Source organism: Acanthochromis polyacanthus, chromosome 1 (genome assembly GCF_021347895.1).
Source record: "Acanthochromis polyacanthus isolate Apoly-LR-REF ecotype Palm Island chromosome 1, KAUST_Apoly_ChrSc, whole genome shotgun sequence".
In the NCBI taxonomy this organism is placed as follows: Eukaryota; Metazoa; Chordata; class Actinopteri; family Pomacentridae; genus Acanthochromis; species Acanthochromis polyacanthus.
This window is the reverse complement of record NC_067113.1, coordinates 30,808,773-30,825,405: the sequence shown is the minus strand read 5'-3', so window position 1 is coordinate 30,825,405 and position 16,633 is coordinate 30,808,773. Positions and strand designations below refer to the sequence as shown.

The 16,633-nt window shown below is 39.1% G+C and overlaps 1 protein-coding gene across 1 annotated transcript; it reads left to right on the top strand.

Moving 5' to 3' along the window:
* The first annotated feature begins 1,560 nt into the window (after positions 1 to 1,560).
* hhipl2 (HHIP-like 2) lies at positions 1,561 to 15,812 on the top strand. The gene is made up of 9 exons (XM_022216582.2): positions 1,561 to 4,960; positions 5,675 to 6,327; positions 6,893 to 7,036; positions 9,202 to 9,533; positions 9,693 to 9,819; positions 10,874 to 11,019; positions 11,104 to 11,185; positions 13,229 to 13,311; positions 13,941 to 15,812. The coding sequence occupies exons 1-9, from the start codon at positions 4,607 to 4,609 to the stop codon at positions 14,537 to 14,539; spliced, it is 2,520 nt and encodes an 839-aa protein (XP_022072274.2). The 5' UTR covers positions 1,561 to 4,606; the 3' UTR covers positions 14,540 to 15,812.
* The last annotated feature ends 821 nt before the right edge of the window (positions 15,813 to 16,633 follow it).

The window sequence follows — 16,633 nt, the reverse complement described above, 5'->3', positions numbered from 1 at the left end:
GACATTAGAAGTTTCACTATTAAAATATTTTTTTCCTCAACATTTTCAAACTTTAAAACTATGCTACTTTCATAGTCTCATTCTCATTTGTTTTTTCTCCTCTGCGAATGTCATTGCACATCCACAAATCTATTTAAATCCACACACACTTTAAGCTAAAAGCACTCAACCGGATATTACGTGTTTCGTTAAACCTAACTTGACGTTTTCCCTCTTCACCAAAACAAATGCGAAATAATAAAAAAAAGGTGATGCAGTTCCTCTTCCTCCTCCTCCTGCTGTGTCAGTAGCAGTTTGCTGCTGCCATCTGCTGAACAAATACTGTATTACCTCATTTACTTCAGGAATGGTCTCTGGGACAGGACAGGTATTTTATCTGTTCTGTGCACCAGATTTTAATCAATCCAGTTGATTTTACCTTTAAAACGGCTTTAATTAAACCAATTTAAACCATTTCATGCACTTTTCAAAATGCCAACAAGTAATTGTGGCCCCTTCATTGCGACTGCAATGTTTAGAAAGCTTTAAAATTACTTAATTTTTTCATTTGTGGTTGTTATATTTGAGAAATTATAGCCCTGGGGACATTGCAAATGAGATCACTTCTTTATTTCATATGTAATATCCATCAGTAAATCATGTCTACACAAAGAAATTGAACATACCAAAACAATAAGGCCTAAGCATTGCAAACACTACTGTAGTATTGCCTATAAATGTCATGCCAACCATGTTTTTGTGCATTTGTTGGGTGGAATTCTCCAATTACAGGAAACATTAAAATTTCACAAAGGGACACTTTTTCTGCCACCACAGAAACAAAATTCTGTGCATTTGAAGATTATGACTGTTCGATTTTGAGCGTTGATTGTGAACAATAAATTTAATTTTATTAGTGTAGCACTTGTCATACAAATAAAATGTAATATAAAATGCTTTACAGACATATCTCCTTCCCAATCCACGACAACAACCTGAACATTATTTATAGTTTTGTTCTGTTTTTATGATTAACATGTAATTTAATACTCTTTTCCCCTGTGATTTTACTTGGTAACAAAAAGGGAGAAATCTGTAAAATACCAGCAAATTCCTGAAGAAAAATACACTTAAAACTGTTTCTAAAAAGAAGTTTTACAGTATAGTGGTGATTATTTTTTAAAATTTAACCTAATTTGCACTACTGATATCATTTACACATAAAATATTGTATTAATAAATAAGAGGGCATTAGAAAAGTTATCAAAGCATGAAATCAAATGTATGATTTTTCATTAAAGCTACGTGGGACCAGAGTGACCTAGATCATACATTTCATATGACGTAACTTCCAGGTCAAACACCCAATAATAACACACTTCTGTCTGCTGTTGGTTACATGTTTAGACTGAATGTAAGACACTTCAGACAGCTCGTGTTTCATTTCCTCTGACAGAAAGCGTCTGGCTTCAATCCCGTCCAAATGTGCCAAGAATCATCAATTTAAGCCGTATTTCCTTGGCGCCGACACAAAATGTTGACAGACTCCTGCGATCGTTTATTTACCGGCCAGTTTACTGGATGCCCCTGTGAAATCTTGCACAATCTAATCCAGTAGCTCTGTCATAAATTACAAAGCTTCAACCTCATTTTGCTGGTGTTGTCAAAAAGGCAATAATTCTAATTTACGTTTATTTTATCCCCTTTAATAATGACATCAGCAAAATCTACAAATATGGCAGCTTAGATTGCATTAGATTTCACAGGTGTACCTCATAAAGATGCTGATGACGGCATGACAGTTTATTCTAAGAAGTGATTCAGTTATCACAATTTATTGAAATGCATCAATATGACAATAAAAATTCTAATTTACTGATTTTGATAAACCCTTCGGGCTGGAACGATTATTTTTGATGGGCTGTGTTGACATAGTAATGCGGTTAACTGCTTCAACTCAATACTGTGTGTAATTTAAAGTCAAATTGACACGTTAGTTGATTTAAAACTGAATTCAAGTTGAAGTAACTTAATAAAATTGGCTTCTTCTGTTGAAAATGTATCTCTAGTTTGAACAAATATGATAATAAGTCAAGGTAAGTATGAAGTCTTTTACATATAAATTCTACTAAAGCAACAAATTTGCACTAATTTTACTGCTTCAGTGTAATTTGTTGCATAATTTCATCAGAAGTTGTTTTCACTCAGAAAGATTGAATCTGTTACATTCATTTATTTTGAGCCCAGACATTTCTATTGTGTACACTGTAAAAATGATTTTAACTGTATTTTTGAAACAATTTACTTGTATTTTGCAGATTTTTTCTGTTTTATTAAACGACAGGAAACAAAATAAAGAAGTAAAATTTTCTGTATAAGGGTTAAAATATATATTTTTAAAGTTTTTAGACAATAGTCAGTAAAAAAAAGTCACAGAAAAAAATAAATATTAATTTATATGTTGACTATAAAAAACATGAAATTATACTATTTATACTGTTTTAAATCTGCTAAAAATCATTACTGTTATTTTACAGATTTGTTTATCAAATGGTAAAGATTTATTCAGTTGCTTTTTAAAAAATATATACAGATTTCCTCTGTCTTGTGAAACTGTAGTAAATATACTGACATGTCAAACTGTAAAAAAAAACAGAAAAAGAACAAATATAATCTGCATTTGTTGATAATGTTGACTTTAAGACCTCTTTAACTACGAGTGGCCATAAAAATACATTGTTTTTAGGTATTTAAATCAGTTAAAAACATTATTTTTCCACAGATATTTGCCTTTATTTTATAATGGTTCCTAAAGTCTGTCTTAAAGTTCATTATTCCACTAGATTTTTGTATTTTTTAATTATCATTTCAAGCACTTTCGCTGCCAAATTTTCAGTTTCTTTCAATTTTTCTTCACTCTCTTTGTTTTTTTACAGCGTAGATCAGAAGCATAAACATTTCTGCTGCTCTCTGCCTGAAGGCGCTGCCGTTTGGATGTGAGACAATCACAATTTGTTTTGTGGTGAGTTTTTTGTTTGCATACCTCCGCTCTGCATCCAACTCTGCTGCTGTGCAGAAAGCCCCTGTAACTGGAGGAAAAGTATGCCAATCCCATCAAATTCATTAGGAATGTGTTGTCTTTTAATTGGTTCCAATTAAGGTGATGGGAGACAGAGCTGCAGATGTTTTTCACCTGACTAGAGGAGGCGGCGCAACGCACAGAGGGCAAACAGGGACTGACTGCACAGGGAAACGTGTACGCTCCCATAATTACACTCTGGCTCTCGGCCTATATAAATCATACATGAACAAGAGCAAACAGCTGAATGCTTTAGAAATGACAAGCAGGCTGTGATCCATTCATCCGAGCTGGCTTTAATGCTCGTGACAGATCCGAGCTCCTCCAAACAGATGCAGAGCCGCCTTGAGTTTATCTCAGTTGATCCCGATCATATCAGAGATGTTGTTTGCTCCTGTGCAGACAGCATCAGATCGCCCTAAGTGCCTCAACTTTGAGCCATCTTTCAAGTCTTGTTGGCACATGGAGTTTGGCGGCTGCAACCATTAACCTTTTTGATGGTTTGACGCAGTTTTCAGAGCTGGAATATAATCTATCATATAATTTATTTTAAGAATATAATGTAGGCCCATGTAACTGATCTGATACAGAATGTGTCAGCTACACTGTAAAAAAAAAAAAAGTTCAAGTTTTTAGATTTTTTTAACCCTCCTGTTGTCTCATATAAAATGAGATATATAGTTTAATCTGTGACTGGATTACCAAACAAATGCCTATAAAGGGCCCTATGAATCCATCAATCATACAGTCATACATGCACCATGACTTCAATGAGTCAACTGATTAGTGCTAATTATGCTAATTTTTATTATTTAATTTCTTCATTTGTTTTGGAAACACACCCCACCAGAAGACAATATCAAGAGATAGAAGAATCTTTGCTCCACAGCCTGATCTTGATACCTTGGCATGCAAAATGTTTGTGCTAAATTCCAGTTTCAAGAGTTTAATCATGCCACTTTTATGCTCAGGCCTTTATTTATGCATCCAATAACAATGCAGCTGTGTATGTCTTCAGACCGCATGTGGTTTTGATTACACGTTATGGAGTCTATATAAGACGCCTTTTTCAGTCGTTGTTTTTCTTTTGGCACCGGCACAAAATGTTGACAGACACATTTCACTGTACATTCTAATGAGGGTTGACATGCTGGGACAGTAGATCTAAGCACGGAGACAGCTGCTGCTATGATGTTGCACAAACAAAATGCTGCCTGGAGGCGCTTCTACGTGAATGCGAGACAAAATTACAATTTGTGTTGTGGTGAGCTTCATGTTTGCATGCCTCGACACTATGGTCCGTGTGCGTGTGTGTGTGTGTGTGTGTATTTGAGAGCATGCCCCCTTTCAGATAGCCGTGCGTACTGCTTTGCCAACCCAGATGCGGTGCACAAAACCGCCGTAAGTATAGCGGGGCGTAAAATGCGAGACCCATTAACTTCATTACAAAACTGTTTTAGTTTTAATTGGCACTAATTTGCCTGATGGGAGGACAGCCTACATAAAGGAGAAGAAAGGCTTCGAGTCATTCGTGGGCAGACGGCAAAAATGACAAGTAAGTGGAATGCTGCGCTCCATCCAAGCGGAGCCCGGCGCGCAATTTTACGCACCATGGAAGCTCCGGACTCATCCAAAAAAAGCCTTCCCGAGTTTATTCTCATCGCGTCGGTGGTGCTGCTCGTCCGGGTCGGGCCGGCATCAGGTCACCCTCAGTGCCTGGACTTCGAGCCACCTTTCAAGCCTCAGTGGCACCTGGAGTTCTGCACGCAGTACGAGGATTTTGGCTGCTGCGACCAGAAAACTGACAACAGCATCGCGGAGAGATACTGGGACATCATTGACCAGCTGGAGGTGGGGGGTCAAGAGCTGTGTGTGGACATGCTGAAGGAAATTATGTGTCAGGTAAACAGATTTTTCTCCCTAAAAGTCATGCTGTGTGTCTGTGGGGTTACTTGAGGATGGAGTTCCAGAATGGTTCACATTAAACATCCTGGCACTGCCGAAAGACGCAGTGATGAATTCCTTATGCAGTTTTCTGCAGGCTTTTCACATCTGCAGAAACTTTCATCTATATGTTTGTGATAAACCCAGTAAAGCTCTTGAAATATATACATCACACTCAACCTATCAATAGCCTTTCAAATTCTGAATTCCCTTTTGAGGCTATCATTAAATGAAAGGCTGTGAAGAATTTAAAACAAATTCTGATTTAATAAAGACTAGAACAACTGCAGAGCTCAAATCAGATATTAAATGTGGTTTGTGATTGACAAACTGTTATTTCACTAAAACAAGCATGTTAATTAACTCCAATGAGGCTCTGAACGGGGATGTTTTATGATAACGGGCAGCAGGACAAACTTATATTTGTAGTATTAATCACCAACGCTGCAGGCAACAAAGACTAAGGTGCGTGCACCAGTGAGTTAGACTTTATGAAATGTTTCCATATTCTTGAAACAGTTCTTGGCATAGAGGAAGAAGAGGGAGGGAGGCCAATTACTGGGAATCAAAAGGCAAAAATATGTTTATGTAAAGCTACACTTCCATTCTTTGCTACCAAACTCATGCATTCTATTGCCATGAAGTGTGATAAGTCCTGCTTGTCCTATCCAGGACTGCTCTCCATATGCCGCCCATCTCTTCGACGCTGAAGATCCCTACACACCTGTCCGAGAGCTACCTGGCCTCTGCTTTGGCTACTGCTCAGCGTTTCACAGCAAATGTGGCCATGTAGTTAAATATTTAACAGCGAACCGGCTGCTGCGGGACACCTCAGAGCGGGACATGACCACATTCTGCAGCATGATGGACCTGTCCGACCAGGACTACTGCTACCCCAACGTCCTGAAGAGCCCCGGCCTCAACAGCAACCTGGGCCAGGTGGTGGAGGACCCCAGAGGGTGTCTGCAGCTATGCCTGACTGAGGTGGCCAACGGTCTGAGAAACCCAGTGCTGATGCTGCACAGCAGGGACGAAACACACCGCATGTTCATAGCCGAACAGCTGGGCTTCGTTTGGGTTTATCTTCCCGATGGCAGCCGGCTGGAGCAACCTTTCCTGGACATGAGCGGGGAGGTGCTGACCACTCCCTGGCTGGGGGACGAGAGGGGTTTCCTGGGCATGGCCTTCCACCCAAACTACCAGGACAACGGACGCTTCTTCATCTACTACTCCATCCAGTTCAACAGCAAAGTGGAGAAAATCAGAATCAGTGAGATGAAGGTTTCTGCCTCCGACATGAACATGGCTGATCCTTACTCAGAGAGGTACGACCAGGGAGGGTCTCCCTTGGTCTTTTTTAGCTTCAGAGTTTGTCTAATGATGTATGTCTGCACGATGAAAGACATAAAGGACTATCATTATAGAACCAAAGCTTGCATAAGCATGTTCTGGAGGTACAGAAATAACTCCTTGTAAGATAAGGATTTAAGATACTATGTGACTTTGCATAGGATACAAATATTCTAGCTCTAAAAGTCATCTAAAGCCCCTTATTTTATCTCTTCCGTTTAATATGTAAAAAAACTATAAATCTAAAATTTACTGCTCCACAAACCAGACATCACTCCAGGTACACAACTCAGTTTTACTGTAATTTGCATGAACCAGCTATTCAATGCCTCCAGTCTGATCTGTCAACAGTTCTTCCTATAAGAGGTGTAATTTCACAGCTTAGCGAGCCAGTGACATACACCGAAGCAGTTAAAGAGGTGAAGGATGGATCAAAGTTGGCCTCAGGGTGTGCTTAAGAATCATGGCAGCCAGATATTTATCTCTGTAAAGTAAGACCCATGAAGTAAATGCACTGAATTGAATCCTTTTTACACTCAGGGTCATTTTAGAGATCGAAGAACCGGCAGCAAACCACAACGGAGGCCAGCTGCTGTTCGGCCTCGATGATTATTTGTACATCTTCACTGGAGACGGTGGAAAAGCAGGAGATCCATTCGGGAAGTACGGAAACTCACAGAACAAGTAAGAGGCTTCAGGTTTCCTCACATGTGAGCAGAGGTGGTGAATGAAGCCGAAAGACGTAGGAGCCCTGCAGCACTATCAGATAAACTTCTTACTCCTTCACTGATAGCGCCGTCAAAATGTGCTAATTTGAGTTTATTTTCAATCAAATATGTTTTAATTAAATACAAATAAAATACAAAGGATTCAGCAATGTTGTTTTCAAACACTTCAGGTTTACTTTCAGCAGTTTAACTATTAACATTAGCTAGCTACCTTTTTGAAGCTACAACCTTTTATGTAAAACTTTAGGCTAACCGTTTGAGCTTTTCTTATCCATAACCTACAGTTAACCAACACCAGATATACTGTTAACAATATATTAAATACTCAAATATTATATATGGCCAACTACTGCCCATTGTTACTTAAAGCTGTTTCAATTATCACTATCAGGAAGCTAATCATAGCCATATTAGCTAGCTAGTTAGCCATTTACGCATTACATTAAGCTAACTACTACAAACATTTACCTTCATTTAATCACTTCAACTGACAAATATGCATTCATTACATTTAGCCATATCAATCATTCACAATAATTTAGCAAATATGTTAACAATTCCACTAATATAAAATTTTCAACCAATTTAATTTGCTTAACCAATACTTTTAGCAAATTCAGTCACTTCTCTGTCACATTTATCGGTGTGCTATGTAAAATTTCCACAATAACTTGTCTAAAATCTACAAAACCAATGTTGATTATTCTTATTTTGGCTTTTGAATTTACTTAATCAAAAATCCTAAGAGCTTCAGTAAAAAAAAACAAAAACAATTGGACTAACTTTTCACCTCTCATCCAAGACGCTTCTTCAGTTCTACTTGACTGATGGTGAGGCTCAGATAAATATGTTCACCTCCCAAACCTATAGCCAAAGGCCCATTAAGACTCAAGGTGTGAATGGTCGTGAAACTGTCATGTGAAGGATTACTCAGGACGTTAATGGTGCTGAAACTGCCCAAGGGAATGTCAGAACTGCATCATAAGTACCTGATAAGTGGTGATGCAGACCTTGCCTGGGGACCAGACAGCCTTTATATTGTGTATTACAAATACACATAAAGTCAGTCTGGAACTGCTCCATTGAACCAAATCTAGCCCAGAGGCGGGACTACCGATCACAGCTTGAACTGGAGAGAGCCAATCAGCGTAACACATGTGTGACGCAATCACTAAGCGACCTAACAATTGCCTTTCCGCCATGATGTTTTGTAGTTTTAACAGCTTCCTTCGCCGTACAGGGGTCCTGAGGAAAATCTAAGCTCTCCCTTTCAACAGTGGAGGGCAGCATTACGCATTCTATCGTACAGCCTGCCGGAATTAAAAATACGTCCTTTTTAAAAAAGAAAAGCTTTAAGAGCTGCTTCTTGTTGAGGTTTTAAGGACAAATTCAGCCCGTGCAAAACAGAGGAAAGCGCACGAGAGAAACCTCGCTCTGTTGCAGTCGCATTGTTAATTCCCGCCTCTGGTGCTCTGATTGGTTCGGTCTGATCTGCTCGGAGCTTGAAAACCTGTCAAAATGTGTCAATGGAGGAGGGCTAGACCGTATTCCCGTATATCCCTTATAACGGGAATACAGTCTAGCTAAGCTAGGCTAATGCAGACCATCTCTTCTGTTATAAGTGGATGTTCCAGTAACATACTTTCTGGCTGTCAAGAAGATTTTCATCAGCAAAGGTGGTGCAACAAGTCCAATGATGCTATGCTTCTTCACATTTTTTTCCAATCTATGTCTTAGTGTTTTTATAGAGAGAAAATATACCGTTTAGCTACCTGTTGAACAATTTAATTACTTTTAGATAACCTTTACTTTATTTATTCACTGTTTACCCATTGCTTTACCATTTTCAACCATTTCCTATTACTTTCAGCTCATTATTTTGATCTTTATCAATGACCTTTAGTAAATTAGTTCGACAATTTGAACATTTTGTAGTGGCTACCTAATCCAGCCATTCCTTCTTTACTTTTTGCCAATTATTTCAACATTTTATAAATTATTGTGCCTACCATGATAACAGTTTTTCATGTACAAATTCAGTAGTAGCTGTAACCCTTTGGGGTACAGCCACCCCAGGTCCATTGCATTTAAAGCCTCTCTTCTGATTTTTTTGTTGCCCAGGAGTTCTCTGCTGGGAAAAGTACTGCGCATCGATGTGGATGGAACCGACTCCAGTGGGCTGCAGTACAGGATCCCCCCTGATAATCCATTCATCGGGGACCCGGACGCTCGCCCAGAGGTGTTTGCATATGGCGTTCGGAACATGTGGCGATGCTCAGTGGACCGCGGAGACCCGGTGAGCCGCTACGGCAGGGGTCGGATATTCTGCGGAGATGTTGGTCAAAACCGCTACGAGGAGATCGACATCATTGAGAAGGGAGGAAACTACGGATGGAGGGCCAAAGAGGGCTTCGAGTGCTATGATCTGAAACTGTGCCAGAACTCATCCCTCAGTGAGTATTCTCTGTTCTTGTTAAACCTCCAGGATGAGCTATTTTCTGTCTATTGGATGCTTTCACCACCTGTTTTTCTGGCATAATTAACCATTTTCCATCTAATTTTGATGCTTCAGATTTGGGTTAAATTCAGGGTGTCTTTTTCTGCCACAACAGATGACATCCTCCCTATATTTGCATACAGCCATCATGTTGGCAAGTCTGTGACGGGGGGATATGTGTACCGAGGATGTGAATCACCCAATCTGAACGGCCTGTACATCTTTGGAGACTTCATGAGTGGGTAAGATGATCTTGATCTGGGCCAAATTTAAAAACAAAACAAAACACTATCTTCTGTCAACGTTTCAGGAGTCAAAGAAAAGAACACTCATTTTCTCTGCTTGTTCAGTGAGATGCATATTGTATATTTTTGAATATTAGGGCAGAACAATCTTTGATTGCAAATTATAGTTGCAATTTGAGACAATGCAATTACCAAATGGTGTATTTTGTAGTAATACTCAAAGAATTTCTTCTGGGATTAATAAAGTTCTTCTTTGTCTTACATTATCTTATCTCCATCAACATCCAAATCTAATACATGGTGAAACTATATGGAAAAATATATTTATCAGAAATGGTAATTAGATGTTTTCCTCAAATCAAGCCACTAAACCCTGACAAGACTGACTCAAATATTATCTCTAAAATTTGAGTTGGATAACGCCTGCACTGATCCACAGAAATTTTAATAAACCAAATATATAGTTCATAAAGCCACTGACAACGACTGACTTTAAATTAATATTTAGCATGAGGACATTAGAGCGTTATTGATCTTATTGTCTAAGAATGCAAATAAGCATACTGTTTTCTAATTTTAAATTTTAACAAAAATTTGTACTTACAGTACAGTCGTATAACTGCTAAAAAACAAATATTTGTTTGAGAGTGCGATTTGGATATTGCACTTCGCCATATTGCGATTTTGATATTTTTGATTAACTGATCAGCCCTTGTCTACATGTTTTTTTAGTAGCCTTTATATTACCATCACTAGAATAAAATCAAGATATGAACCATTAATTCCTACCTTAATTCCTTAAGCACGCTGAATACTTGGTTGGTTGGTTGGTTGGTTGGTTGGTTGGTTGGTTGGTTGGTTGGTTGGATGGTTGGTTGGTTGACAGGTTGGTTGGTTGGTTGACAGGTTGGTTGGTTGGTTGACTGAAATTGGTCGGTTGGTTGGTTGAAACTGATTGACTAGATGGTTGGTTGGTAACGAAACTGGTTGCTTGGTTGGTTGCTTGGTTGCTTGCTTATAGCAAATTAACTGCTTCCTGTCGATCTTTCAGTCGAATCATGGCACTAGAAGAAGACAGGACGACAGGAGTCTGGCAAGAGAGGAGTGTGTGCATGGGCGATAAGAAGACTTGCTCTTTTCCTGGACTCATCAACCACTACCACAAGTTCATCATCTCCTTCGCTGAGGATGAAGCAGGTAAAGTTTGTTATGTTCTCTTACAAAACTTAACACTACATTGCATTAATGTAACACTACTAAGAAACTCTTTCTGTTGTGCAGGAGAACTGTATTTTCTGGCCACGACATACCCAAGCTCCTCGTCTCCATATGGAACAGTATTTAAATTTATGGACCCCTCGAGGTGAAGTATCAGACACGGCTTGCATTAAAACCATGTGATGTGCTTTTAAGATCGCACCTATAGATTTCTATCGCAATCCTGCATTGTTCGGCTATGTAGCAAAGAGGCGTGTTGCCAACGGGGAAACAATATCCATCTCATCTATTATACATCACTGATAATTAGGACATGTTGGATCTGATTCTACCCAACAAACAGCAAATATGAGGAGTATTTATATCATACTAAAGAAGTTCCGTTAAGGAATTTATATTATAATTGAATAATCTTGAAAGCAGCTATATGTGCAGTTGTTGTTAATCAGTCACCAACATAAAAAATATAACTTCTGCTTGGGAATCAAGCAGCGGGTGACCTTATTTAATATCCCATCCAGACCTCTTGTGTGGGTCTATTGTTCCAAAAGACTGACATGTTTCTTAAACTGGCTTTCTTCCAAGTCACACAAAAAAATTTGCAGCGCGTTGTAGTAAATACCGCCTGGAGCCACACAAATGTGACTTGTCCTTGACGGACAACAAAGGATGCTTCTCTTCCTCCACACTCTTGCATCTTCCTAATCTCTTAATTAGTCTCAAATTGTTATCATAACAACACATGTGAATAGGCTAAAAGCTGGCATCTGAACAATGTAAAGTAGAAGTTTTCATCTAAAGTGGGATGGTGTACTCTCAGCTATTCCCTCCAATCAGGCTGAATACATGACTGATGGCCAGACAATCATTTAACACAATCCTGACTCTGTGTTTCATACCTGCTTAAAATAAAACTGTTGTCAGACAGACAAGTGTCTGTAACAACTGTGTTTTTTTCAGGAATGTAGAAAAGAGTGCTAATCTCTTGAAATGATGCCCCTGTGCAAAGGAATTACTACAGTTTAAAGACCAAACAGGGTGAAGCCATGGCCACTGTACTGCAGGGAAACAATTTACTTGTGAAAACGGTTGTTTTTCTTGAGCTCAAAACTATTTTTGGACTTTTATTTTGAAGAGGTCAAAAAAATAGCCTTTCTTGTGGAAGTTCCTGCCAGTCAGACGCAACCAAAAATTTGTTCCTATACAACAAACTACAATCATTTGGAAAGAAACGTGTTTTCTCCTCAAAAGCTAAGAAGACGGCCTTGTAGGAAATGCTTTTAATTTGAAAAAGGCACAAAGTCTGCATGAGCAGCTTGGAGGGAAAGTGGGTGAATAAAGCTGCAACAAAACTTGTGGGATTGGTGTTTTATGCAGACATTTATTCTGAAAGTTAAGCTTCAATTGGGTTTATGAATCCAGAAGTACTTCTTTAGGTTGGAAAATATTATAGGTTGTTGCTAGAGGTACGGACCCGTACCTGTAGCCTGTGGACTACGGATACGGCACTTGCCATTTGCCAATCAGATACGCGAGATCTGGTCACGTGACTCCCGGTAGATGCTAGCGGTACGGACCCGTAGCATCGGTACTACAGGTACGGACCCTAAACCTGACCCTAACACTTATAATTTGGTTCTTCTTAATTTTCCACGTTTACCAGGCAGTCCCGTCCCTTTTATTACACGATTGGTGGATGAAAAAGAAGCAAAAATTAGGCAGAAACATGAATGGCAGAGATATGCTGACTTGAAACATACTTGTGATATGTCACAAAACAAAAATAATCCAGGAGTAAATATGTTTCCTTAAAAATCAACTGAAAATGGAGTTGGATAAAAACAGCATTTTAGGAGACAGGACTGTCAGATGTCACATTAGACTAAAGTAAAACAAAATGATTCAATAGGAAATTGCTACTCTGTTGTTTCTCACAGAAAAATTATTTTAAAAAAAATGTAAATCATGTAGAAAAGTTGCTTCAAACCATCTTTTACTGGATAAAACTTAACCAGAACTAAAACTTGTATGAACTTTTTAAAAGGGAGAATCAGTTTTGGCAACGATTATCTTACTTAAGCCTCTTTGTTTACCTTCATCAGTGTCTTAAAAAACTTACAAAACTTCTCTAATACCTTACCATTACCAAACATGAACCTTCAAATAAACTGTTTTCCATCTTTTGCAGGAGAGCTCCTCCAGGGAAATGCAAGCAGAAACCGCTCCCCGTCAAAGTGAAGGGCAAGAAGTTTGCATTTGCTCCAAGGGAACGTAAGTCACCTCAACAACTTTTACCTGTGGATTTTAATCGCTGCATCGAATCATCACTTTAGGTGTCGTTTTTACGATGAACGCATACCAGACTTGTGGAAGAAGCCATTTGAAAGGGGAACTGACTTTGACTCAGCTTGTCTGACGCTGAAATTGTACGTTAAACTGAAATATGTGAAAACCGTTTTCGGTCCAGTCGAGGTGCATCATAAGTACCACGTATGTACACGTATATAATTTCATGCAATAGAAACAGATGTTGACGGTTAAGTGTAAGCATTATGCATGAAACGGTTCAGTACAATCTGCTCTGGCAAGCCAACAAATTGCCTTTGTTTACTGTTTAGTGTCCTGAGCAGACCTTGCTTTTTTTCACCTCTACATTTCATGTCCATATGCTGCCAACTTGTATAATCACACTGGGGTCATACATAAAACTATAAAAAGCAGGCTCTCATTTTACATCAAACATAATGAAAATAGAAAGAGCTCAAGCATTTCAAACATTTAGGCCTGTTTTTAGAGCCAGATATCCAATCCAAGTTTTTAAAATACAACATATGTGGCTGTGCAGATGAACAAGTAAAATGGTGAAAATGGGTACTTTACTGACATCTGTGCCATTTCAGTGACCGTGCTGGACACAAAAGAGAAACCTACGAGACCACCGCCGAGAAAATTCAAGTTCACCACCAAACCGCCAGTGACAAGCAACCAGGTCAAACCCACGACGATGACGACTCACGCCAAAACGACACCTACGAGCAACGCCGTAAAGCCGAAATTAGCCGATAAGGAGGCGAGTAGGAAAAACAAGCTGAAACCAGAGAAGAAAAACAAAATGCTGAACAAGCAGGGGGCTAAGAAACAAATGAAGACCAAGGTAGTGAAGCCGAAACCCAACAAACAGCCGAAGAAGACGGCGGCGAAAAAGCCCGTCGTGGTCAAAAATAAAATAAAACCCAAGAAAAATCAAACCAACACCGAGAATTTTGATGATCAGAGAGCCTCCAACAGCCTGAAGGACAACAAGATCCACACAAAGAGGAAGAGTCCCCTGAGGAAGGCTGCACCGAAGCAACCTGGACTAAAGATTAATAAAAAAGCAAAAGAACACGTTGGCCTCGTGAACAAAACTATGATACACTTGAATGTAAAACGCAACAGAACGACGAGAGCCCAACTTCAGGTAAAAAGCAGGCGAGCGAGAAACATCAAAGCACTTTAAAGACTGTGTTTTACTATGACTGAGACATTATTTAGTTGAGTTTTCTTTGTGAAACTATTAGTGTTGTATCTTAAAGGGGTAGTTTGATATTTTGAAATCTGTCTTTCAGCTGAGAGTTAGATCAGGTTATTACCTTGTTAATCATGTCTGTACAGTAATTATGACTGTATAAAAGAGATCTTATGGACAGGTTTTGCCCTCAGCAGCCATCTTAGGAAGTTATGTCAGGATATCACCAATTCTCTATCTAAATGAATGGACAGAGTCATAGCTACAATTTTAGTAGTGACCGGGACAGAAAAAAAAGACGTGTAGAGACTCACCAGTCAAAAAAGTGTTTAAAAAGTTTAGTGGGTTGGTTGGTTGGTTGACAGGTTGGTTGGTTGACTGAAACTGACTGAAACTCTCTGTGACATCCAGAGGTTTCCTGAATAACGTTTCTGAACCTCAGCTCAAACTGACTACAGACTAATCCGACAGTGAACAAAGAGTATGAGTGGAGCTGAATGCATGCAAACATCTTTAGGCCATGGACTGTCCTGTGATGGTACCAAACTGCCACTCAAAGCAGCCTTATTTATGCCTGACTTCAAGCCTTAATACAATTTAAATTAGAATGTTACACTGGACAACCACCCCCCTAAAACAGTCGTGAATGGGGACATTGGGTAAAGGGACCAAAACTATTTTTCGCATCAGGCTCTCAACATATTTATTTCTGTGGCAAAGTTGGACATTTTAGCACAGGGCTCTATTGGGACGGATTTGGAGCCTCAACAGGACATTCAAGAAACTACAGCTTTTATCACTTTTGTGTTGGATTAATTTTTCAGCATTGGAGGCTCCCACTTAAGCTGAACGAGGTTAGCAGTGTCCCCCAACTCTCAGTGTTCATGCTAAGCTAACTGTCTCCACAATGTAGCTTTGATTTTACTGTACAGACTTTTATTGATCTTCTCGTCCATCTTCAGAGTAAAAAAACTCTAAAAAAAATGTTAAACTATCGCTTTAGGTACAAAGCACACAACTGTTGCACGCAATTATGCATGTAATGACACTGTTTCCTTTGCATTTTATTTTTGACTGTCGTAAAGCCGTTGGTCCAAGTTAATCACTGGCTTGGCTGTATTTAGAACATATCAAGCAGGTTTGAAGTCTAAAAAAGCACCAAACACGAAGAAAAAACACTCATGCTCCGTGCCAAGGCCCACAGTGGGTAAATTGCTCTAATTTTACAGAACATGCAAATGTTAAAAATAAACATTAGAAAGTGTCTGTGTGTCTCCGAAGCTCTCTGTAATTAAACTCCACACCACTGATCATAACTGAAACCGCCGAGGCCGGCTCTTGCATAACGACTGCTGTAAATGTAAAGCCGCCGCGACTTCCACGTGCACTTGTGCTCACTGAGGTGGCATAAATCTCACATTCCAGCATTTTTCTCAGCTGCCAATCTTCATGCCTAACTTATGAATTTCATAATTCTTGGAAAGCGGCTGAAATTACAGGTTTCAACTCTGGTGTTTTGACACGGGTGACAGGACAGGTTATTCAAGGCTGCAGTCAACTACTACCACGACTGCTTTCTCAATATGCAAAATGATAAAACATGACAACAAACACAACATCTTCTACAATAAAGTGACATAATCCTGCTACAGTGACAACTTAAAAAGCCACACAGGTGTTATTGTTCTGATGTTTGAAGCAGTTGAGTCTTTTAGACACCAAAAGCTGGTTGTCTTTGACTAAAATTCATATATTTGAACTGTGAATCAGTAACTTTAAGACACATTCAGAGGTGATGAATCTCAGTCTCTGGTTGTATTATCTACATTCAGATCTACCGTAGAAGGGATACAAATTCTGTTACTGTGGGTAAAACAGCCAAACATTTCCATTAAATCTAAATAAGGAGCCATTAGGCTTGCTTGTCAGTAAATAAATTGTGATATGATGCAAAAGTTTCCACTTTCATAAGCTCCAGATGTGGCAGCATCTTCGCTATTTACAGTGTCGTGAAAAAGAATTTGTCACACAGTTAATTCATGATTAAACAAGGGGGGCAATTACTTTTCATACAGGCCCAGCTAT